At 36.9% G+C, this 27,113-nt stretch overlaps 1 protein-coding gene across 1 annotated transcript; it reads left to right on the top strand.

The window, feature by feature from the left end:
• On the top strand, window positions 1-26,924 carry ntd5 (ntl-dependent gene 5). The gene is made up of 8 exons (XM_056476005.1): window positions 1-128; window positions 6,724-6,870; window positions 7,008-7,199; window positions 17,806-17,944; window positions 18,058-18,134; window positions 22,799-22,981; window positions 25,752-25,949; window positions 26,170-26,924. The coding sequence occupies exons 1-8, from the start codon at window positions 62-64 to the stop codon at window positions 26,250-26,252; spliced, it is 1,086 nt and encodes a 361-aa protein (XP_056331980.1). The 5' UTR covers window positions 1-61; the 3' UTR covers window positions 26,253-26,924.
• The last annotated feature ends 189 nt before the right edge of the window (window positions 26,925-27,113 follow it).

Raw genomic sequence — 27,113 nt, forward strand, 5'->3', positions numbered from 1 at the left:
TAAATCCCCTCTCCTGTGTCACCAGCGTTTTCATAACCTTTGCATTGAGAGTACGGGAAAGATGGAGCGATCTCTGCTCGTAGCTCTTCTGTGTGTGTGGGCCCTCAGCAGCCTGTCTGCAGCATCAGGTGAGTGTGAGCGGAGGTGTCTGTGAGAAAATGATGGGTAGCTTTCTTAGCAGCAGTCTTTATTTATCAGTTTTTATTTTAATTTTTTTGATAATAAATAGTGAATGAATGACAGCTTTTGTGATATGTAGGAAAACACAGACTTTTTAATGTATACTATTTTAATGCTCAGAATTTATTATTCATATTTTATCATATTTGTATTCTAATTTAGTTACACTTTACCAAAAATTTTCATAATGGCTATTGTATTTACCAACATGAACTAATAACGTGCAATGCTTGTACAGCAATCATAGTTCAACACTTAGGCCTCCTATTGCATTATTAACCCTTTAAATGCCCCACCAAGAATTTTTTTTTTTTGGATTGTATTTCTTAACTGCTATATCGCTAGTTAACACACTCAATGCATTTTTTAACACATCCAATAATTTCTAAAATATCAACCTCTACCAAATGTTAGATATGTTGGTTTATGGTAAATGTACTAGAATTAATACATATTCTATAAAAAATCTAAAAATATGAAGTGTAAGACTAATTTATTTAAAAACGTAATCAAAATAAAACATTTTGAATACTAAATCATCTTTATTTATTGAAGTATACCATGATATATTTCAGATTCTCATTCAACATGTTTTGTTGTTTATTATTTATTGCAATAAAACCAAAATCAAGTCTAGTAGTGCAACAGGATTGTGTTTGTTTGATTTTCCTGTAAACCAACAATGCAAACCATTATTTAAAACAGTCAATCTTTAAATGACATTAACAGTCATTATTTAAAACAGTCGTAATATGGTAGAGCAGGCAGTTAAAGGGTTAAAATACTAATTCATGCTTGTTAACATTAGTTAATGTACCTTGAGTTAACAAGAACTAACAGTGAACAAATTTATTTCTAACTCCTAACATTAACAAAGTTGAGAGTAAATACTAGAAATAGAACCTTATTGTAAAGTGTTAATAAGGGCGGATTTAACCAATAAACAAGATAAGAGGACGCTTAGGGATGCAGGAAATCTGAGGGCCCCTAAATAAATACCTAGAAGTATAAATTATACCTATAAATTATATATAACATCATTTTGTCTCTAAAAATATAAAAGTTTAATGTTTATTACATCTGCGCAAAAGTCCAGCACTCAAATCAGGCAACGATTTAGTTTTGAAAATGAAATAGTTTATATTTCATTTTTAGTTGTGAATTCATTTTAAGAAAACAGATCATTTAAAAGTATAACTAGATGCTTTGCGTGTTGTTGTTATTATTTAGCATTAAGACAAAATGTGATTGAGTGATATAAGAAAAAAAAAAACAGTAAAATAAATCCATTAAAAATAAAGTACAGAAGGTGCATTTTAGAACTTTTGGGCCCCATTGCTGGAATTGCTTAGGGCCCCCAAATGACTAAATCCACCCATAGTGTTACCCACAGTTATTAAAACACAGTCTCCATCATGTTTTTTTAAATGAAATTTCTGTTCACCCAAGATTGAAAATACTATCATCATTTACTTCATATTGCTCCATATCCTCTTTGGAATTCATACCTTTTTGCTTGTATAGTGGGAATCAATGGGGTCCAAAATAATTCTGGATTCCTTTTACTGTGGGAATAAAAACCAGAGAGACATTAAAAAAACTTTTTTTAATGTCATAGGAAGTTTTCAACATAGGCTCGTTCTGAAAACGTAGCCCTATATACATTTCTGCAGATTCTTCAGAAGTACGTATGGCTGCATTTTGTCTTTAAAACAAACAATACGGGGCGGTATTTTCGTGCTTATCAGCTGGCCGATAACCACCTAATGAACGGCTTTCCCGCTGTTATCAGTTTGTCCAGTAGCTTGCTATGTACGTCAGCAGACTTGAGATGCAGAGAGGAGTTGACCACAACGACAGGGTTAGGGAAGTGGGTGGGCGGGTCAAGCAGTGCTTTTGAAAACACTATTGGTTGGGTTTACGAAAGGAAGAGGGTGGGTCAGTAGATCGGTCAGTCAGTCAGTCATTCAGCCAGTCAGTCAGTCAGTTGACAGCGGCCTCTGGTAGATTTATATGAGAATAGCAGGCGTGAATTGCACTTGAGAGAGATATTTGAGTTCTCAAAAAGATACACAGCGGACTGTTGGATTCGCGAAAAAACGGCAAAAAAAATGTAGCTCCTGGGATGTATTATAGCGGTACTTTTCAGAATGAGCCTAGGTTGGAAGTTTTGTAATAACGTGGGTAAGTAAACAGAATTTTAACTTCTGCTTTACAAAAATGTCGAATTTGTAAATGTTTACTACCATACTCTCAGAAAATTGCCTTGAATCTGTTTTAAAAGCTAGTTTTCCATGAATTTTGAGTACATACACAGTTAATAATCTTCAGTTTCTATCCAAAATGCGTAACTGTGTTAAAGAAAATTTACTCATTATTTCAAGTGGTTCCAAACCTTATTTCTTAATTCTATTAAACATTAAAAAAATATTTTAAGGAAAGCTGAAAACCTGTAATCATTGACTTCCATAGTAGGAAAAACTAATATTATTAAAGTCAATGGTTACTGTACATGTTTCCAGCATTTTTCAAAATATCTGCTTTTGTGTTTAACAGAAGAAACGAGTAAAATAATGGCAGAATTTCCATCTTTGGGTGAACAATCCCTTTAAGCTCTTTATTTTGCTACGAGCATTCTATTTTGTTATGGGCTTGTAACATTTAATTGCTGCATCCTGTTTATGGGTGGGCTACATTCATCACTGTCTGCTTTATGTGGATATATTGTGCTAAACACCTGGTTTCAGTTCAGTGAACAGAGTCTTGGGCAGATGGCCAGACATTTAGGAGCATGATATTTTATGGCACAGAGTAAATAGTTAGACAGACAAATTGTATTTAAACATTGTGTTTAAAGTGTGAGGAGTCGCCTGCATGCACATTAGTCCACTGGTCAAAAAGAGATTGAATTGTATGACTTTGAATGTATGGACTTTATTTTGATGGTCCCTATTGCACATTTTGTTGACTAAAAGTTGCATTGCAACTACATGCCAATTAATTCTCATTTGAGTATTAGTAGGCTGTTTGCTTAATATCTGTTGAGACTGCTCCTTCAACAGACATTTAACTGACTATAAGAAACTTTGCAAGTATATATCAACTTACTCTAATCTTAACCCTAACCCCAACCTAATGGTCCGTTTTTCACTGAGTGGTACGGTACGGTATGATTCAGTTCGGTTTGGTATGCTTTTATGGTCTACTGATAAGAATTAGTTGGCATGTAGATGCAATGTAACTTAAATTCAACAAACGGACCATCAAAATAAAGTGTGACCAAATGTATTCTCTTATGCATTGATTGGGTAAAAAAAATACAAAACAAATTCAAAACTGTACAGTACCGCTATTTATCCTTTTTCAAAGAACACTTCTCATGTTGTGTGTTATTTGTGAATCTAAAAGGTCCATTTCAGTAACTGATATATGTAGATGTATTTTATTGGCTGCCAGAAGAAGCATTTACTGATGAGTGATTTATTCTTGCATGACTTAAAAAACACTCCTGTTAATGCTTGGCTATTTCAACCCATTTTGGTAAATTATGAATAATCCCAGCAGTTGTGTTAAAGTTGGGGTCTACATTTAATTAAAAAATTAATTCAGGCTTTTAGGCTTGCCCATATTTTATATTTGGGTTGAAATAACACAGCATTTATTCAAATACTATTTTGTTTGTGTTTATGATGAGATAACTGACCGGCTCAGTTATTTGTGGTGAACTGTCATGTCATTGTAAACTCACTAAAAATCAATGATATACAAAATCCAATTTAAAGTAGGTCAAACACTAGACAAGATGTGTAGCATCACACCTTTAAAACATGAACACTTATTTTAAAAAGCCCCTAATATGCATTATAAAAGGTCATATTTTGGTTTTGGTTTACTTTCATTGTCTTATATTATGCATTCATTTTACCTAATTGTACCAACAACTCCCATAGGATTTGCTCAGCAAATCGGGCAATTGTATTAATCATCAGAAATATGACAGAAACAAACACAACACAAGGTTGGCTTGACTATACAGTGTTATTATTGTGAAAATGAACTTTAACCATTTATTCTGCTGTATCTTAATCCATCTCAGAGTGATCAACGTTTACTCATCTTCAGTCATGATCAATCCCATCCCCCGAACTGTTTGACGACGGGTTGAAGTTTTACCAGATCTAACACCTTGTATGGGAAAGTTTCATGTCACGTCAATATGAAACAGCAAAAGATTTGAACTCAAGATGAATCACATAATTCACTCTGAGTTGACTCTTTTTATGGAGAATCAATAGTTTTAAACACGGTGCCCTTTCAGATTTAAACCTCAGCTGGATGTTTTCATTCACCTAGAGCTGTGTTACACACTGCTTGGAAGGCCATTTTCAAAAACCCATAATAGGGGCTCTTTAACACAGTATTTTCTATGGATGCACACAGTGCTCAGCTTTTGTCCCCTTATGGTGCTTAAATTTAAATGTAATTTCATCTCATTTTACAGTCGAATAACTTATTGAATGCTTATGTCTAATTCACTGACTATATTCTGATCATTAACTGATGTTACACTGTCAGTGCTGTTAAAAGCTCATTCACACAAACCTTACACCAGAGGTTTATCTTTTACTGGTTTAAAAATATTCTTTGCGTATGGTGAAGTTAAGAGAAAATAAAATTCAGGCCCTGATTGGCCATTGTATTTAGAAAAGCTTAACAGAATCATGTGATTGGTCGCTGTGGTAAAACAATACCAATTTTTTAACAATGAAACCAAAATCAAGTGTAGTAGTGCAACAGGATTATGTTTGTCTGACTTTTATTTTGTAAACCAACAATGCTGTGTGTAAACCATTATTTGAAACAGTCATTCTTTAAATAACTTTAACAGTCATTATTTAAAACAGTCAAAACATGGTCAACCGTTTGGTAGAGAGGCAGTCAAATGGTTAAATCCAAAATTACAAATATAATAGCAGTAAGGGTGCAATATGGCTGTATATCATGTATAACACCCATATCACAATGCTAAGAGTGTGATATTGTGTTTTTACAACAGTTCAACGGCATAATCGTCTATATATAAAAAAGAAAATCAAACACAGAGAGTCTAAAAACCTTTTTGTATGAGGTACTACTTTCTTCTGCCATTCCTTCACATCTGCAGCTGACGTCAGAACAGCAGAAGCCATTACTAATTCACCAACGTCACTTTAGAGCTAGTATTTGAATAATTCTGTAGCATAATGTCTAAACTGATGACAAAACAGGTGATTTTGCTGACATTTTAAGATTATAAGGCTGAACGGCATGAAATGCCATCAGTCTAGAGACATTTCCCAGTATTTCTCTGTTGCAATTAGGATATCACAATAATTAACCCCAAAAAAGCCAAAGCCAAAGCAACATATTACTGTTGTGTTTGCAATAAGGAAAAATGCTAAACACATGCGGGCATTTCTTCTTTCTTTCTTTTTACTCAACTAGTCTGCAGTAACGAAAACAGTAGACTCATTAGAAACAAACATATGGCCAACCAAAAAGTAACTCAGGGTTATACAAAGAGTGGCCAACACAAAATACATACATTCCTGATGTGTAATTCCCATCTCACACTCAATACACTATAATTATATGGTATAAATACAGCACTACAACATACAAAAAAGAGAGATATATGAAGTTTGTCACTCATCAATGTCCTAATGTTTTGATCAGCTGTACTTAGAAACAAACTACAGCCGAAAACACCTCTAAGAGATTATTATGCGGTCTCTGTCGCCACCTTGTGGATGGACAAGGTTAACTGTCTTTGCTCTGCTCAGTATGACAGCCTTATGGATGCCAACGCGGTGTCTCTCAGAAATGATAAATATTTAAAATAGGCACTATCCTTATAAATATCTTGCATAGATGCAATCTAAACAACTACATTCTCACCTAGAAAAGCTGCAATATTTGTCAAACTGTAGTGAGTTTATTGATCTGAGGTCACTCTATGTGGCCGGAGTAATACATAAGGACGAGGAGGCTGTAGGAGTTCTGATATTGCAGAATATCACACGGCTAGGAGCCAATCAGATTCAAGAACCAGACAGACCTGTTATATATATATATATATATATATATATATATATATATATATATATATATATATATATATATATATATATATATATATATATATATATATATATATATATATATATATAAAAGTACAAATAAGGACAAACATTTTATTATTAAAAGTTTTCCCCAGGCTAAGTTTTTACAATTTGTCCATGTTTTATGCAAATTTTGACTAAAACAACTCAACATTTTTAAACCAAGACTTCAAAAGTCATATTTGACCCAAAGTTTAGCCAAAATTTGGGTCAAACATGGACAAACTTTTTTTTATTATCAAGAATTAACCCTGGGTTTGTCCATGTTTGACCTAAATTTTGTCTAAAACATCCCAACATTTTTTTAACCAATTCTAATCTGCCTATTGTGCCTATTGTGTTTTTGTACAATTGTAAAATTTCTACACACTTTATCTTGAAGAAGATGCAGCGGAGCTGTGCCCAGAGAGAGTATTGGGTAACGAGAGAAGACAGACATGCCCAAAAAAGTGTCAGCAAGATAAAGACTGTGGCAACAAACGCCAGTGTCTCTGCGATGGCCAGTGTGGACTCAGCTGTGTGGTCCCAGGTCAGAGCTGCAAACATCTGAACACACAAACATTTACTGCTAGCCTTAAAAGAAAAGAAACTACAAACAACTGTTAAATCTATGATACATTATGAAACATTTTTCAAAGTTTTTGTGCAATTCTACTTCGTGAACAGGTCGTATGTGTCCGTGGCCTCTCCCGTCTGGAAAACATTCTGATACAGTTCTCCTTTCCCCTTCACCCTCCTTCTCTGCTCTGCTTGAGGTTCGTTGTAAGTCTGGGTACACCATGTCTAACGGGCTGGATGCTACAATACGCCGCTGCCAAGGTGACCGGCAGTGGAGTGGAGATGAGCCTGTTTGTACAGGTAAAAAAAAGTAATTTAAATATCTATGCATCCTTACATCTTGCCATCTCTCTGGGACCTAACACTAACATTTTATACTCATTACTAGTCAGTGACTTGAGAAGATTCACACTGCAAAAAAACACTGCTCAAACTAATTGAACTGCAGGCAGATTATTTAGCTTGTTTTTACCAAAAATTTAAAGGGCACCTATGAGGAAAATCATCTTTTGTAAGCTGTTTGGACAGAACTGTGTGTAGGTAAAGTGTGTACACAGTCATATTGGAGTGATATGAAAACAATAAGTCTCTTTTTTAAAATTTCTTGACGCTAAATAGGATCCAAATCCCTCCCATTTTCAGGCCTTGCTTCAATCCCGATTTGTGGACCTAAATCAGGTTTATTTTGTACATTAACATAATAATATCCATACTGCAGTGGATATTAACGTGTCTCCTTTCACATTTGCCATGCAAAAGCAGTGCAAAGCTAACGTGTGTATGCGTGCGTGCACATGCACGCTAGTGAACTTTATAACGTCATTGTGTGTGACTTATCGCTTCAGAAAGGTTTTAATTAACTCCACAACAAATATATCAAATAAACGTAGTGAAAGTTCTTACTATAGTAAGGGAGATCTGCTTCATTTTTGTCTGTCACTGAGCTGTTTGTCTACATGAAAGTTGTGGCTGTGACAGGAACTTGGGAACGGTGGGCGGGGAGAACCAGCTCATTAGCATTAAAGGCACAGGCAACAAAAACAGATACAATGTCCAAACAGCTCACATTTCCCAGATTTGAAAAGTTATAATAAATAATCTGATGGGTATTTTGAGCCGAAACTTTACAAAAAAAATTGGAAAAATGGTTCAAATTGGTGCCCTTTAAACTTGACTTGTTTTTTCTGAAAACAATCTGATTTTTTTTTTCGTCTAAAAATGCTACCTAATTTAAGAATTTTTAGATATTTCAACTATAAAAGACAAAAACTTAAAGTAAAAAAACATTTTTTGTAGTGTAGCATCCATAAATAAATAAATATATATATATTTTTATATGTAACTGTACATGAATTATTCACAAACTGGGGAAAAACACAATTGTTATTTTCATTATTTAATATTATGATTTTTCAGTTTGTTATGGATTTAATGCTGGTGGAAATTCTCTTTTGAAATCTCTCTCATTTGATGGCAACAGATTTATGAAGTAATCTCATTTGGAGGATATTAGGCACATGTTCCATTTTCACACTATGAGCAACTTATTTATTTATTTATTTATTTGACATGAACATCACAATTACACTGGACAACCAAATACGATTGTTTAAGTGTTTTAGCGGACTTGCTAATTCGCAACACCTGTCCACAGGAGGCTTGACATAATAAAAATATAAATAGATACACATACACAACATTATAATTTTTTACATAAAATTACTGAAGGCAAAAGCAAAGGCGACATGATCAAACAAACTAATAGTAGTAGTATTTGTGTGAACACTGCTGTTTTGTTTTTGACCACTTTTTAAGAACACTACTAAAAATATTTATATTATTTTCTAATTTTTGGCTAACAGGTAAATCATTCCACAATTTGGCTCCCTTAACAGAGAAAACAGGTTGACCAAATGAGGTCTTACACTTTGGTACTAGACAGTCACCATTAGCAGTTGCTTGTGTGAGAGGTTTGATGCCTAATGATTAGACCAGAAAACAGCACTGGAACATGATTTAAACATTTAAAAACAAATTTAAGATAATTAAATTTAATAAAACTATCAAAATTAGAACTAATGTTTACACAAAACATCACAATGATGCCATCGCATAGGCTTTAAGTCCATAACAGAACTTCATATGCAATTTAGTGATAAACCAAAATTTCCCATTGATATGAAAGTTTTAATGATCATTAATAGAGAATTTCTTCACAATTTTCAAAAAACAGTAAATTTACTGTCCATCATTAAGCAAAGTCAACAAGTGTTTTCTTTTGTGTACAAATATGAATCTACATTTTCATTCATACTGTCTGCAGTTTTTGTTCAGACCATAGTTGGTTTAGACCAATGTATAAGTTAGAGCAAGATAACGTAAGAGATTTAGCTATTATATAAAATTATTTAACAAAAATAAGAATATAGTGCACAGAACTGTGCATTGCTAGAATGTTTTTAGGTATGAGGGGCCATTTAGGATTTTGAATGTGAAACTTGTTAAAAATGTGAAAAACAGGTTGCAAACAACTAAAATGAACCATTCAAGACAAGTAAAACAGTTATTATAAACTGCCCACATAAAAAGAACAAAGCTCTGTATACCAGCTTACATATTCTTAGAACTACAATAGTGTTTTCAATTGGATAATCATACTGCATTCATATTATTCTTGTATTGTATTGTATTGTATTGTATTGTATTGTATTGTATTGTATTGTAGGAATTAAGAAAGTTATTGGCGAACTGTTAAATAACATTGTTACTCACATTTGGAGCTTATATTAAGTTTTCTGTTTATCTATAGCAGCAGTCTCAAACTTTGGTCCAAAGCTCTGCATAGTTTAGCTCCAACCTCCTCCAACTCACACCTGCTTAATAGTCTTCAGTAAGCTGCGGTCACACTAGAGTTTGAGCTTGTGAAATTCTGTTGTGTGGCGCTGAGAAAAGGGGCGGGATTAAACAAGATGATTGGACATTAAAAAAGCGAGCGATTGCTCCATTCTTTAAATTTCTGTCCAGAAAGGTCATGTTTTGATCCTCGATTGGTTTCACGCAGTCAAGTGATGCAATTTCGCAGGTCAGAGTTCACCAAGCTTGAACTTTGCACCGCAGCAACCTGCGAAACTTGACGCATGACCTTGCGTTTCTGGTCTGATGCATTCGCGTGCATATGAATGGAAGTATTTGGGGAGAAAAGCCCAGTGTGACCGCAGCTTTAGTCTTGAACAGTTCTTGAACTAGTTGGATCAGCTGTGTTTGATTAGAGTTGGAGCAAAACTGTGCAGAGCCGCGGCCCTCAAGGAATCGAGTTTGAGACCCAGGATCTATAGGAACTTTCAATCTAGAACTCAGCTTTAGAACCTAGCCGTAAGGTCAATTTTCTTATATTCTCCTGGTGGCATTTACACCATCACAAGGTACTCTGAAGTGATGTAAGCCAGTTGATAGCATCATCAAATTTGATATATCATAAAAATCAACAACTGGAGAAAGGATAATGCCATGATCTGAGTATGTCAGTGAAAGAGTGCTCTGATAGGCTCTTCAGTTATGAATCAGAGTGAAGCTCAAAGAAGCTGGCTGTAAATTTGTCGCATTTCTTAAATATTTGCAAACAATCTGGATTATCAAATTCTCAGATATATTTGCATATAAGAGTTCACACTTAGCTGATGATTGATAATAAAGCTTGTTTGGCATGCTGTCCCAGGAGAGAGCCCTGAGCTTATGAGATCCCCAGCCATGGCTCCCTCCCGTTTGTAGGGCGAGAGGGGAGTTTGAGCTGAGGTAGATCTCGATGAACTCCACCTGGCTTATTTTTGGCTAATGACAGATATAGGATGGGTGAGAAGTGGTGTACTCGCTAAGAGCTTGGCTATGGAATCAATTTGGTGTGTTCAATTTACTTAGATTGTGTGTTTTTTGGACTGCGGGAGGAAACCGGAGAACGTGGGGAAAACCCACGCGAGCACAGAGAGAATAAGCAAACTCCACACAGCAATGTCTAAAAATGGCTTAGAAGGGACTTTAACCAGAGACATTCTTGCTGTGAGGCAACAGTGCTTATCACTGGGCCGCCGTGTCACCCATCTGGAAAGGGGGAAGAAAACTCTGGTTATTTATAGTGAATTAGGAATCATCTGATTGGAGAATCAATCATGAGCTGATGCGGGAGCAGTTGAGAACAATTGTAAGCACGTGAGCCTCTCGAAATTAGTTTATAAATAAACTTCACCTAGCGAATCCCTCTGTGGTGAGCAAGAAGTACTGTGAAAACAGTATGTAAATGCTGCTTTGTGTACTGTTTGTATATGTGCAGCACTAGTTCCAGTTTCCAACTGTGGAATGAGAGTGCAGATACTGCCACTTGCAGCTATGGAGAGATACATACTCTCATGCAGGAGCAGAACTTACATTCTCATTTCATTTGGCTTAGACGTAGCTAAGGCAAGTAAAAAATACAGTAATTTTCGACACCACTAGGTTTTTGATTTTTTGTTAGGACCGATTTTAGTTCCACTAAAAGGTGTTTCTATATCTAAAGCAAGGGTGCCCAAACTCTGTCCTGGAGGGCCGGTGTCCTGCAGATTTTGGCTGCAACCTGCATCAACCCACCGCAATGGATGTTTCTTAAACGCCTAGTAAAGCCATGATCCCACTGCACTTTTTGGCCCCATAGACTTCCATTTTTATGCATGCAAATGCGGCAGAACGGAAATGCAAGCTCATGCAACAAGTTTTGCATGTCGCTGTGTTGCAAAGTTCAAGTATGGTGAACTCTGAGCTGCGAAATTGCATCATGTGATTGCGTGAGACCAATAGTAGATCAAAACATGACGTCTCTGTACAGAAATGTAAAATATAGGAACCAATCACTTGCTTTTTTATGTCTAATCATCTTGTTTAATCCCGCCCCTTTTCGCAGTGCCGTATGACAGAATTTCACATGCTCAAACTCTAGTGTAACTGCAGCTTAGGAGCTTGATTAGCTAGCCTAGGTGTGTCTGATTAATGTTGGACCAAATCTTTGCAGGACACCGGCCCCCCCAGGAGAGAGTTTGGGCACCCCTGATCTAAAGTCATTTCCAGTTCTTATGGTGCAAATAAAAATGTTGAACATGTTCTTCAGCTCAATGAAATTTTCTTCACACTTAAAAATACAAATTTGAATAACGGTTTACTCAAATGTTCTTTGAGTTTAAAGAAGGTCCTGCAGGGGAACTTAGGACAGATTTATAGGAGACTAAATCTGTGCTTTTTAAAATACTATTGGTTGGGTTTAGGGAAGGAGGAGGGTGGGTCAGTCGGTCGATCAGTCAGTCATTCAGTCAAACAGTTAGTCGACAGTGGCCTCTGGTGGATTTATGCAAGAACAGCAGGCGCGAATGGTACTTGCGAGAAAAATGTGAGATCTCAAATAGCATACACAGCGGCCTCTGGTGGATTCACGAACAAAAAAACTGCAAAAAAATGTAGCTCCTGGGACGTATTTAGCGCTCTCCAGAAATGTACATAGAGGTACGTTTTCAGAATGAGCCTGTCTGGGTTGCTTAAAGACTAGGTAAGGGTCCTTAAATTTGTAATATTTGAAAACTCCTAATCCGTACATGCTGTTATTGCAGACCTATACAGTATATAAAGGCTAATTCTCACTTTATTGAAAGACGAAAACACTCTTTGTTTGGTATGCAGTATCTGTGCGTCATCCCTGTCAGTGTCTGTTGGCATTGGTCAATGCTCATTTTGGGCCAACTCAACACTCAACACATGCAAAATGATGTACTTTACTCTGGTGATTATCTGGTTAGTGTCTCATTGGGTCAGACTGCCCTCATCCTGTTTGCAAACTGTCAAGTTGTTGTCAGATTTACGCAATTCAGGGAGAATACTACAGTACATAGCAACAAAGTGATGGTGGTGATATTGAGGACAGCCGGCCATGAATGCGAGATAAAAAATGAGGAATATGTGTCAGTGTCTGCATAGTAATGTGTGTGTTTTTTGGTTATTTATGGAACAAACGCTTAGAGCTTGTAGACCTGGGTCACTGCTTGTTTCTGGATGGGGGGGTTTTAGACTCCAGCTCTGTGGAGAGGAGGCGTAAATCGGCAGAGCTCCAGGCTGCAACATTCCCAGTATCACCCCCTCTATCACATGCACGCATTTACTCTCACATTTCCTGGAGTAACATGAGAGGTATTTCTAGGAATGAGCTGTCAAAAGAGCTGAGGTGGGCGTTTAGGGTCTGTGAAAACTGTCCTCCAATTCTCTATATTTGCAAATCAGTGGCATGGAATATTTCACAAGCAGAGGCAGGCATGAACATACGCCGGATTCACACACAAAGTTCAAGCCCATTCAAAGCTGTACAATAGAAGTTTGGTGTGTGTGCATGTTGACTGTGTGATTTCCTCCCCCTTCATCAATCAGCCATCCTCACAAAAGGGGGAGAGATTTGATACATAACTGCATGCGTCAACTGCTCAAGAGGGAATGTGAGAACAGCTTGTTCCAGATGGATTTTTCTGATAAAACTCAAAATCGAGCCACACATTCTGTCCATCCATCATCTGGGTACCCGCTCAGCCACACGGTGACCTGCAAATCCATTTGTCAACCCTAAATATCCATCTGTCTGTTCACCCTGTCATGTATTTGTACTCCTGCTTCCTATTGCAGTAGATAAAAGCCCCAGGCTAGTAGTCACAGGGTCATCCATTTGGATTCCTGTCCCGACCATGGATGAAGAGACTGAATAATGGACCTGAAGCTGAATAACAGAAGGCCTTTGGGTGTATTTATGAGCTTTGACACTAGAGGAATGCTTTCATAGTCCCTGTAACCGTTGGTGGAAGTAGTGGCTTTTTTGCATAACCTTTTTGGGGAACTAAATTAGCTCATACTTTACTGTAAGGCTAAGGTGTCAAACTCAGTTCTCCGACGGCCGCTTCTCTGCACAGTTTAGTTCCAATTCTATTTAAACATACTTGATCAAACTAACTGAATCATTCAGGCTTGTTTGAGACCAACAGGTAAGTGTGTTAAAGCAGGGATGGAACTAAACTGTGCAGGCAGCGGCCCTCAAGAAACTGAGTTTGACACCCCTGGGGTAGGATCTAACCCTTGACAAAAGGAACTACAGGGGTTCAAATGTACATTGATTGGATGAATGCATGCCACATAAAACACAAACACTGCATTTTAAAGTATATACAAGACTTGTTGAAAAAGTGTGAACATGCAGAAAGCTAAGGTTAACAGTATTTACCTGTCACTGTTGACTATGGGTGACACAGTGGTTCAGTGGTTAGCACAGTTGCCTCACAGCAAGAAGGTCACTGATTCGAGTCCTGGCTGGGTCAGTTGGCAATTCTGTGTGGAGTTTGCATGTTCTCCCTGTGTTCACATGGGTTTCCTCCGGGTGCACCGGTTTCCTCCAGTCCAAACACATGCGCTATAGGTGAATTGAATAACTAAATTGGCCGTAGTGCATGTGTGTGTGTGTGAATGAGTGTGTATGGATGTCTGCCAGTACTGGGTTGCAGCTGAAAGGGCAATCACTGTGTAAAACATATGCTGGAATAGTTGGTGGTTCAATATGCTGTGGTGACCCCTGATGGATAAAGGGACTAAGTTGAAGGAAAATGAATGAACGTTGACTATGGCGCTGTGTCTTTTTCTTTGCCTTGATGATATGTAGCACTAGTTGTAGGATATTTCTTTGCCTTTCTTTTTGGTCTTTCAGTGACATAATTTACATTCTGTACCTGTTAATCCCATGACACAATAAAAAGCTCCATGAATGCAACCAGGAAACTGTAGCTCTAGCAGGACTGGCCTGGTGGCTAGTTCCTATAACTGCCTGATGTGGAGCATTTTTTTTTTTTCTTGAGAAACTGCATTCTCTACTAGCAAAACTTTTGCACTCCCCAAAGAAACTTTGCCTTTGCTTGTAAGCTTTTGAATTTTCCAAAGTAATTTGGAATTTGCTCACAAACATTTTGCAATCTCTCATCCTTTTAAATGTACTCTGCAGAGCCAATTATGGCTAGTAAAAGGAAAGCAAATATTGTTGATATAATATGTGGCCAAGTTATATCAACAATATTTGCTTTGCTTTGACTCTTGGATGCGGGAGAAATGGGAAAGAATAAAGATCCCATTGATTTGACAAGGGCCAAATTATTATAACAAGGAAACTGGGTGAGAGTGTCTCTGAAACATCAAGGATTGTGGGTTGCTCTCGGTCATAATAAAAGTAGTAAGAATTTATCAAGAATTTACAGAATTTGTCTGAGAAAGGACAAACCACAGATCAGCAACATGGCGCTAAACCCAAGGTTCATCAATGCTTGAGGGCAAGGAAGGCTATTCTGTCTAAACCAGAATAACTCCAGTGTAACCCTTCTGGCCCCACTCCAAGCAGGAATCAAACCAACGTTTACAGCATAGGAGTGAGCACTAATGGCAAAGATTAAAAACATAACACTAAGACACAGCCTATGACATCAGTTTCTAATGCATGTCATGATGAGGCCTGAAATTAAAGTTTACCAGCTCAACTTTTACTAGCTGGCAATAGTTATACAACCACCTCAAACCTTACTGCTACAGGTCACGGCATCAATAAAACTCCTTCAGTTTTATACATCCTACTCCAAGCAGGATTCAAACCAGGAAGAGAGGGCACTAACAAACACTAAAGACCACAGCAATAGCGCCAGTCACTAGTGCGCATCTGGAGGCCTGGGAAGTGAGTTTTATCTGTACAGCTCTCACTAGTTGGCCTCTGTTACGCAAACACTGCAAACCTCACTTTTATCCGGGTCACGGCACCAATGTAACGGCTCCTTCAGTTTTGCACTTCCCACTCCAAGTGGTATTCAATCCAGTGTTTCCAGCATGAAAGAGAGGGCACTAAAAAACTCTTCTTCCATTGTGCAATGTTCGCTTGCTGTTGAAAAAAGTAAACTCTGAGCAAAAAAGCACGTTATGTCTTTTTCATTCTCGAATCAAATGGAAGCAGAGGCAGGGTTTCCGTTAAGGTGTCAGCATAGACTGTAAAAGATATGGACGTAGTATCCGTGACATCACCCATGGGTGTCTGAAGAACCCAAAAGAAGCAACCAGTAGGTGTGGTCAACCGTCGTCATTTTGTTCACGCGTCATCGCACTGACTGGGGGATACCAAATAAGGGCAAAGAGGCGGAGCGTGAGTGGAGCTACAGACGCCTGCTGGCATTTTGCTAGACGGGCTTTTCTTTGGGAGAAATGCTTAATACTTCACAAAACCAAATTACTTCCAAACACTTAAAATATATTCTGTGTTAGCAAATGCAGGGCTATTGATGAAATCCAGGCATAAAATTGCATGACAACATTTCAGATGACTGTTCTATAGCCTACAGCTAATCAATCTGTCAGATTCTGGAGTGCTGTCAAGTTTTAAAGACAATTATAAATGATAAATTATCCTAAATAAAACAAATACATTTATAGATATGGTATATAAGAATATAATTTCACTCACCTGGGAAATGGAGGCAACTTGAATGGTTTGTGAGCATAATTAAGTGCACACAGCATGCCATATCATCTGATAATTTTAAGAAATAATTCCAAAAGGCAGCTGACTGTGTAAAGCCACATAAAACAATGTAAAAATAGGATGTATATCCCGAGTTCAGCGGCTAATCAGCCGAAATCAGCTGAGGTGAAGTGATGGTAACCAGCGAGACCTAGCTGTCACTCAAGTGGCCACGCCCTTAATTATGCAGACTTAATATAACTTAATATAAAATAAACGGATGAGTTATAAAAAAATTCATCCCTCTCACAATTGTCATGAACGGTAATATTAGCTATATGAACCAAAATCGTTCTTTGTACCAGGATGTAAAGACCTTTTTTTTCTGCTGTAAAGTTGGCCGTTGGGCTCAATAGAAATTTGCTCTATTATGGAGCCAGGACTAGGGGAATTTTGATGAATTAGAGTTTCAGTTACTTCCTTATTTGCTTCACGAGGGAGAGCGGGAGGTTGCCGCTTGGGTGACAGCAGTGTTTGTGTTGTCAAGACAACTACGGAGACTTTTGAAGATGGAGGACAGACTTGTGGTTGCTGTTTTGAGTTATCCGCCCTGCTGAAAAATCCAGCTTAAACCAGCCTAGGCTGGTTGGTTGGTTTTAGCTGGTTGACCAGTCTGGTTTTAGAGGGGTTTTGGCCATTTCCAGGCTGGTTTCCAGCCATTTCCAGGTTGGTTTCCAGCCATTTAAAGCCTGGTCTTGGCTGGTCAGGCTGGAAAATGACCAGATAAATCCAGCTAAAACTCAGCCTGGCTAGTTGGTCAAGCTGGTTTTAGCTGGCAATTTTCCTGGAAATGACCAAAACTCCTCTAAAACCAGGCTGGTCAACCACCTAAAACCAGCCAACCACCCTAGGCTGGTTTAAGCAGTTTTTTTCAGTAGGGCGGTGCTGTATGACTCACAAATCTTGAATTTCACAATATTATTAAATGTTAAAATTATACCAATATCAACAGCAACACTCTTGCACAATATGCAGCTAATTCAGTCGTTGCCTAGTGACATAAAAAGCGCACTGCACTTCTTTTTCTTGTCAACAACGTCTTGTGGTGCGCCGGCCATTTTTTTTAAAAAATGTAAATATGTGTTTGGTGTAATCGGCCCCTAAAAAGTCTTTTTTATTCGGGTCACGGCACTAGTGTAACTTCTTTGCTTCTTGAGGCTAGGAGAGTGAGTTGTATACCCACATAGCTCCGTTACATCAGGGAAACAGGTTAATACATTTTACTTGATTGATTTTGCCCACCAAACCAACAAAGCATTTTAGTGCATATGCACAAAATAAGAGTTAAATAAGCTATTTTGATTTTCCCATCAGCCTCCCCAGGTGGAGGTCTTTCAGCAGAGCCGGGTCTGGTGCCTGAGGTGTCCTGTTCATTGCCTGATGATGATGATCTGCTCTCTGTGCAGGGCAGTGCCACCACGGGATCCACCATCAAGTACCAATGTGCATCTGGGTGAGACTGAATAGAAAGAATTCAACTGGAAAGAGATATCTGCGACTGATAAACAGAATGTCTTGTTTTTTATGCTTATGCAATCTACACACCTCGTCCTCTTTCCCATACAGATCTGTGCTGATTGGAAATAGTGAGAATATCTGTCATGAGAACCAGACGTGGCAATACCCTCACCCCATCTGTCGCCGTAAGTGTGTATGTGTGCGCACGTCTACATAAACACCTTCACATGGGAATCACTAAGACAGAGATCTTGCTTTAAAGAAATAGCAGGTGTATTAGAATGTGTATGGTTGAGCGGAAGATGTTGAGCCGAACTGCTAAAGAGATCTCGGTTGTGTGCTCTTGCACACCATGCTACAAAGTAATGAGATGAGAGGGACAGCGGGAGAGAGAAGAGCAATAAAGACTGTGTGGGCTTGTGAGTAGGTGGATGGGGCACTATGTGTAAATGAATTTTTGAGTGTGAATCGCTACTGAAGCCGGTGCAGGATTGACTAATGTATGGTGGTGCAATGCTGCTCCCTGTTGGATATGTTATGCATTTAGGCCCTACAGTTTTTTTCTGTGCATTTGCTGCATGGCCTAGATAAAAACTAAATGATTAAAACTACTATCTGATACATTTTGAAATGCAATTGGAAACCAGTGAGTGCCTTTTCGCAAAACAAAACAGGGGAAATGTAAAAATGTGTGTACCATTACTTCAATCACTTAATCAGTAATCAATCACTTAAATGTATTGTGGACGGCAGGGGCGATTTTAGGATTTTCATTTTAAGGGGGGCTTAGCTCCTGAGGTTAATAAAAAAAAATATATATATAAAAAAATTATATATATATATATATATATATATATATATATATATATATATATATATATATATATATATATATATATATACATTTATATATATATATATATATATATATATATATATATATATATATATATATATATATATATATATATATATATATATTTTTTTTTTTTCTTCTTAATATTACATTTATACGTAGTAAATTAATAGTAAGAAATTAATAACAGTTAAAATGTTTAATATGGTAAAAACAACTGTACTGCAAAAACAGAGATTGCCATTTAAGTTCTGAATGAGCCAAACGGACTCAACTCACCTGTTTACCATGATAAAAAACACATTTTTTGTTTCCATGTATTAAATAAATAAAACTGACACTTTTCAAAATAAATGGCAAATTTAAATATATATTTTTAAACCTACAGGCTAATTCACATATTTCATGATCTGAATCACAATAATAAATAAGAATTATATTAATACAAGACAACACGTGATGTTTTTATCTCTGTCAGTGACTCTGACAATTAAAATGAGTACATTCACTAAGTGGTTCTGTCACTGTTTTTTAATCCTTTCTGTGAAAGACTGTATGGTATAGTTAATGCCACATGCACTAACACAAAATATTGGTAGTTAATTTTGAAATTAAAATAAAGAAATGCTTGATAAGAGCTACTTTTTCGAGGAAACAGCTGTGATTATGAGGTGAGCTCCGATGAAACAGTAGATGGGAAACCCGATGGCTCCTCCATGACATTGGGGTACAAGTGATACAAGTTTATCTATAGCAAAGAACTGCAAATAAGCAGATATTATAGGCCTAAGTACTATTGTAATGTATAGATAAACACACACCTTGTTCTCTCACTCTGCACAGCTGTGGTTCGCTGATCAAATGAAAAACAAAAGATGGGAAGGAGCTGAATTCTTCCGCTGTTTTCATATCAAATTTAAAGGGGACTGAGACGATAATTTAGTGGACAGTTTATGAGCTAATCGCAAAAGTTTTAGGGGGGCTGAGTAGAAATATAGGCCTAAAGCAAAGCCCATGGTGGACAGAACAAGTATGTAAATCAACAATGTGCACTTTCTATATTGATACTTTTTGTTGTCAAACATAACTGAAAATTCTCTCCAGTCTTTCAATATACTACTTACAGTAATGTATACTTTTGTACTGTTCCATTTATTTTTGGATATAGATATCTAGAAAAGTACAGGCTTGTGAATTTTTAGTCAACACTAAAATTGTCCCCCTAAACATTAGGCATCTGACGAACATGCATATCATGTCTATATTGCATCTGTCAGTGTAATAGATGTTGTTTGGACATGTCTTGCAAAGTGGGGTAGCCATAGTTTACATCAGGAAATACTAAAGAGTGCACTGTTAGAATGGCTGAACATTTTAAAACTTGATTATGAACTGTGTTTGTTAATGAACAATGACACAATTATTTGCCATTTATCAGTATTTGGCAGTGATTTGTTCATTGATTGATTCACAAGTAATTAATTTTGAGAGACGAATAGAGATTTTGAGCATGTTACAGGTATTTGCAGATAATCCATTGAGTGGTGCATTTTCTGCAAGTTGTTTTGACACTAATGGTTTGCAAATGTTATTCAAAAATGTATATTCAAAAATTGTTTCAATGTGAATGAAACTAAACTCATATCCACAGACTCCTTCCGACCTGAATTACGTTCCAAGTTTCAGAAAAAAGTACATTTTCCCTCTTCTTAAGACTTACATAAATTAGAGGAAAAAGATAATCTTGAACAAAATGGACATCAGGTCCAAACTGTTATACATCAATAGCAATATATCAACATGAAATTAAACATAAAATAATACAAATTGTTGATGTTTATGTGAGGTTTCTTCTGAAGGTAACAAACTAGAACTACGCAGCAGGCACACAATGTCATAAGACATAAATATTAGGTTAGATTTAGGTTGTGACATCAGGTGACCAAAATTTAGAGTCTAGTCAGCGTCTAAGGACAACGTTATTTTTATGTCCAGTAAAGACGTTAAAAGATGTTGATATTTGGTTGATTTTAGGTTGTGTTGGAAAGTTACCAAAGTCCAACGTCGAGCCAACATCTTAAACCAATGTCATATTGACCTCAAATACTGACATTTATTTGTCAGGTATGGCAACCAAAATCCAGTATCTGATAGATGTCATAGTGGTAATGTCCACACAATATCCAGCTGTAACATCATTAGGCGTTGATATTTGGTTATTTTAGGTTGGACGTTGGACATTGACATTGGCCTGACATTGGGTTCTGATGTCAACCAGATTTTCATTTTCAAACAAAATGCAACATCCCCACAACGTTGGGGAACAACATCAATCTGACATCATGTTGACGTTCTGTGCCTGCTGGGAATATAAGTGTAATTTTTAGGTTTTTGTTTTATAAACTGCATATCATTAGAACCCACTGTACACTATAATGGAGGGTAAATTCAAAGAGATCTTGTCATCATTTACTCACCCTTTACTTGTTTCAGACTGTTGTGAGTTTTTTTTTCTTTGGCCAAACACAAAAGAAGATATTTTGAAAAAAGATGGAAAATTGATTTCCATAGTATTTCTTTTTCTTATTGTGGAATTCAATGATTACAGGTTTTCAGCTTTCTTTAAAATATCTTCTTTTGTGTTCAACAGAATAGTGAAACTCAGAAAGGTTTGGAACCACTTCAGGCTGTGTAAATGTTCATTTTTGGGTAACAAATCCTTTTAACAATCCACTGTCCATCATAATGGATATTTAAAGTTTAAAACCACATATTTAAAAAGGAAAAAAATTCTGAGCTTGCAATTCTACAGTCAATATAAATATAAATTTACACACATTTACTCAAGTAAATAAACAGAATTAATGATGGGCTAAAAATCAGCAGAAATCTGCGGAAAATCTGCGGAATTCTGCACGCGCAGATTCCGTGTGGGCTTACCCATCAGTGCATGTACACTCACATTTGTGCCAAACTCCAGGAAAGATACATTTCTGGTGGGAAAAAAAAGATCTTGTAATCTTCTAACACCTGACTAGGAGTGCTTCAATGTATCAGGCTTTGCCCTTGGCCAGTACCAAACTGTTTAGTTTCTGTCTGCATTTTACAAAAAACATGTTCATTCATTCATTGATTTTTTTTTCGGCTGATTCCCTTTATTAATCTGGGATTGCCACAGCGGAATGAACCGCCAACTTACCCAGCACATGTTTTACACAGCGGATGCTCTTCCAGCCACAACCCATCACTGGGAAACATCCACACACACTCATTCACACACATACACTACGGACAATTTAGCCCACCCAATTCATCTGTAGCCTACCACATGTTTTTGGACTTGTGTAGGGAAACCGGAGCACCCGGAAGAAACCCACACCAACACAGGGAGAACATGTAAACTCCACACAGAAACGTCAACTGTGCCAGCCGAGGCTCAAACCAGTGACCTTCTTGCTGTGAGGTGACCCACTACCCACTGCTCCACCGTGCAGCTCAAAAACATGTTGTTCACTAAAATTTCCACCACACCGTGAGAGTGAAAAAATGAACAGTGTCATGATTTTCCAAAAACAACAAAAAAAATTCTGACAATTTGGATGACTGTGACAATGGGCTCATTGCTTAGACCCACCTCTACTAAATAGCCAACAAAATGCTAGTTTTAGCATCATGAAACATGATGCTAAAACTAAATCAATTGTCCTTAGCAAAACTGCCGTCTTTTCCCTAAACAATGACTGTGTTCATATTCTCCTCCTGTATTATACACATAAAAAAACACAACTGCCAAAGTGCGCATTCTGATGACTTTTTATTATTCAATAGCAAGTAGCGCCACAGCCTACATTTCAACAAATGTCTGGAGGATCATACGTTCTACATACATCTGATTTATTAAACCCACATTGTGATTTATACTGGTCTTAAAAGAAATTGCTGATTAAGCCTGCACAGTCTAAATAGTAAGTATGTGCATTTGTATGTTCTCAGGTGTGGTTTGTCCTCCTCCTAAGGAGGTTGTTGATCGTGGACACCTGGTGGCCGTCCAGAGAACTGAATATAATGTTGGTGACACTATCTATTACCTGTGCAAAAAGACCTTCTTGTTGGATGGACCAAATCAAGTGACTTGTCTACCTAATGGGACATGGAGTGCAGAGCCTGCTTGTAGAGGTAAGGAAGGCTGGAAACAACACAGCACATTTAAAACTTTTTGTCAATCAAAGGATGTCACAAGTGTAAACAGTCTAAAATGTTTTAAGCTTGTACATGTTCAAACACTTTGAGAGCAACATTTGATTGAATTGCACTAGATGTTCATGTAGTCAAATGCATTTAATCTCTCACAAAAGACCACTCTCTGCCTACTGACTGAACATTTGATCATAAAAAACAAGCTATTCATACTTTTTGTTGTCCCAAAACACATGGATTAAGATCAAAATTGTAGTTTTCTGCTTGTTGCACAATATATCGCAAAATTACTGTTATCACGATAATAGTATATGTAAAACATGTATCTGAGACAAGTGGGATAAATTACATTTATTTGATGTATTGGTTGTTTTTCTAAATTTGACCAATCAGATGGGTCCTTACTATCTTTATCCCCACCTCTCTAGTAGTTGCTGTTCTGCTATTGGCTAGAGTGGCCCAAAGGCGAAACCAGAGCTGAAAATAAATACTTATGGCTGGAGTCAATACAAGAGTACTGAACATCAAAATTTTAAATTAATGTTTGCACCTTGACGGGATTAGAATTAATTAGATCTAAAAAATATCTTTTGCCGGTTTATTTTAATATCATTTATTAAATAAATCATTTAAAAAGATAGCTAATAATTAATTTTTTTCAAGGGAAATTATATATTGTGAAAAAAAATATTGTTATCGCAATACTAAAAAACAATACTGCATATCTTTCCAGTATCATGCAGCCCTAATTTAGTCATTCATTGTTGCTTTTGTGTTGCATTCTGAGTTCTCTTGTGAAACAAAAGTAGTTGCAAGAGATGCACCTGAATGCATGTTAAAGGTGCAGTAGGTGATTGTCTTCAAAAACTTCAAAAAGTCTCTTCAAAATCCAATAGTGATGATTAAAATAAATGATCTAAATGTATTTAAAAAATGTATATAAAAAATTTGTCGGGCCAACTATTGCCATAATTCTGGCAAGTAGCCCAAATTGTCTGTCAACAAATCGTCACCTTAGAATTATAAGGTTCTATCTGACATTTTTGTCAAAATTGAGTTCTTTGACATAGTCTTTTTAAAGGACAACTTATTTTGATTATGGGATTTTTTTAATATAAGTTGTTTACATTTTAAGACTTTTTATTTAAAAAACAAATGTTACACGCACACTGTTTGCTATATGGAACGCAAAACTTTGCAGCTCAATATCTCAAAATCCTTCAGAACGCAGATAGAACCTTATAATTCCAAGGTGACTAAATGTAGATTTGTACAACTGCGCACCCGTTCACGCAGATCCGCCATTTGCGCTTGCACGTGCACCATGTTCACATGCACATGAGAGAGAAAGAGTGACCAGTAAAAACAAATGCTGAATCAAAACATTTTAAAATCCTGAATCAATATCTTCCAAACTAAGATTGTTGTGACTATTTAAAATTTCATATAAGGGACCTTTTACAGCATTGATAATGTCAATTTTTATTTAGTTTAACAACAAAACATAAGTAAATAGCGCTATTCTGCCTAGCCTGCTTTGCTGAGGTGAAGTTGTTTTTATATTTACATCCCATTGGTTCATTTTTGAACAATGACAACCTGTTACACGCTTTGTATATTGTTTACCAGGCTACTTTGAATATTCAGTCTGAAATAGCATGTGGTATGACTTAAGTCACCTTTCCACTGCACATGACATTTGGAAACGACTGTCGGAATACGCCCCCTTGTGGCAGTCACACAGAATTTTCAGTTTTGTCGAACACCATGGGAGAAAAGCTGTTCTCGCAGTGTCCGAAATAAAGCAGTGCAAAAGCAAGAGTCTTTATTCTCTGTGCGTTCACCGTGGTTAAATTAATGAATATTAGAAACTTATAGACTGCAAAAAATTTTGGAGGGAATATGAAGACAGCATAAAAAAATAAATAATATTTGTATTACTCATTTACGAATGTATTTTTTAATGTACATTTTTTCTGATTAAAAAAAACCAAACAAACAAAAAAATAAACAATTTCTCAGTTTGCGCGCACTGACCTGCTTGGACAACACTGAAATACATCACATCTGGTTGGCCGGTCGCATACGTTCTAGTCACAGGAGTTTAAATATTTCAACGTATCCGTAGCTCAGTTTGGATCTGAATTTTCCGCATATAGAGATGATCAGAACTCCACGCAGCTTTCGGACTACTCTCCATGACTTCCGGTCTGTTGCTTGTCGTTTGTCGTGTGCACTGGAAAAGAGGCTTTAGTAATAAGTGTAATTCCTGCACGCCGCTGGCCGAGCATAATGAACACAGTAGTCTCTTTAGGACAAAGCACGTGAGAGAGAAAGACCAGCGATCTTTGCATGCATGAAATATTGCACATTATGACTAGTTTTGCTTGTTACACAACTAAAAACGTGCTAGATATAATACAGTTTTTCATTCGGAATTGTAGTATTATAAAGTACTGTAAAGTTTTCTAACTCGCGAATGACATGATTTAGTAGTGGGTCGTCTGCTGTCATCTTTACGATGCGTATATAGGCAGATCGCCTACTGCACCTTTAATACTGCATAATGTATCATGGCTGACCACTTGTGAATTAATTACTGAATATGCATGTTAAAGCAAGGTGGAGTCTGAGCAGTGGATTCAAGGTTTGCAATGTTTTGGTCTGCAGCCGTACATCATAAACCTTTTCTCTTTGTCATGACAAATGTGTCCCATCATTCTCTTTCCTCCCTCATCTTTCCGATCAGCCCGCTGCCCAGTTCCAGCTCAGCGCAGCAGGGTGATCGTGGGAGGAGTAAAGCGCTGGCCATATGATCTGACGGATGGTGTGGTTGCTCATGGAGAGAATGTGACATTTTTCTGTAAACATCCAGAAAAACTGTGCAGCTTTACTGCCACTGAGGTCTGCGTAGATGGGGAGCTAAAGGCACCTAGCTGCTACCTTGGTATGCAATCAACACAATGTTACACACTCACTATATTCAATTCAAATTTTCAATCCAAGTTTATTTCCATAGCGCTTTTACAATGTAGATTGTGTCAAAGCAGCATAACATAGAAGTTCTAGTAAATTGAGACTGTCAGTCCAGTTTTCAGAGTTCAGTGTGGTTTAATTTTCACAGTGCTAATGGTACTCTGTTGATAACTAATCATCTTGTTTTTTAGACCCTACCTGGCTGCAGTTCAAGCTTTACCCTCATCGACTGGTTTCTGAGATTGACGCATGTGATCCTGCTGATCTTCAGTGATCTCATCAAAACATTTTCATCTTGGCACATAAATCTCAATCTGACTGAAGTCTGGATCAACATAAATTGTCTTAATGTGCCAACTACTTTTTGATTTTCTGGACCGGATCTCAGCAGGATCTCACAGTTATGCCTTATCTAACGCTCATGTTTTCTATTTGATATTTTTCTATTGTTGCTTTGACAAAGTTACCTTAAACAGAGTTTGTGTCATATCTGATGTATGCAAACACCCTCTCACTTGCTGGAGGTTGTGGATGCTATTAGTTGCTCCCTTGTTATGTTGTCGTACAAAGTGTAAAACTGCTTTAGAATTAACTCAGACGTGTATCTTATTATACTATTTCTTTGTTAAAAAGTGTTTTCTGCTAGTTGGTACATTCATCTGTCACATAATCAGGAAAGTCCTTTCAGGCTCTGAAATCATGCCATGTTGTGATTCTCTCTAGATTTACTTCATTCCAAAAGCAGTTTTATGAAATATATAGCATTAACTGAACTTTGACTGAACTGTTTGACTGGATTACATGAAGAGTAGAGTAGACCTGTGTGTATTATAGCATAAAAAGCCTTGCTGAAGCAGCTTTGCTGAATGATTGCTTTCATAAGGACTCTTTGAATGTATTTTCCTCTCTATATACTATGATTCTACAATAAAGAAACTGGAAAATGTTTGTTGTCATTAAAAGAATGGATTTTAGTTCAATTAACCATGAATTTGTGGTAACACACAGAAGCCTCATTAATTAGTTGCCCTTTCTATGGGCAGCAATATACACACCGGCTGAATCCAAAACCCTCCTCCCTAAAGACCCACAAATTCGCTTGTTAAGTCTTGATGTATGAGGGACGTATAGAATA

This window comes from Danio aesculapii, chromosome 16 (genome assembly GCF_903798145.1).
Source record: "Danio aesculapii chromosome 16, fDanAes4.1, whole genome shotgun sequence".
NCBI lineage: Eukaryota > Metazoa > Chordata > Actinopteri > Cypriniformes > Danionidae > Danio > Danio aesculapii.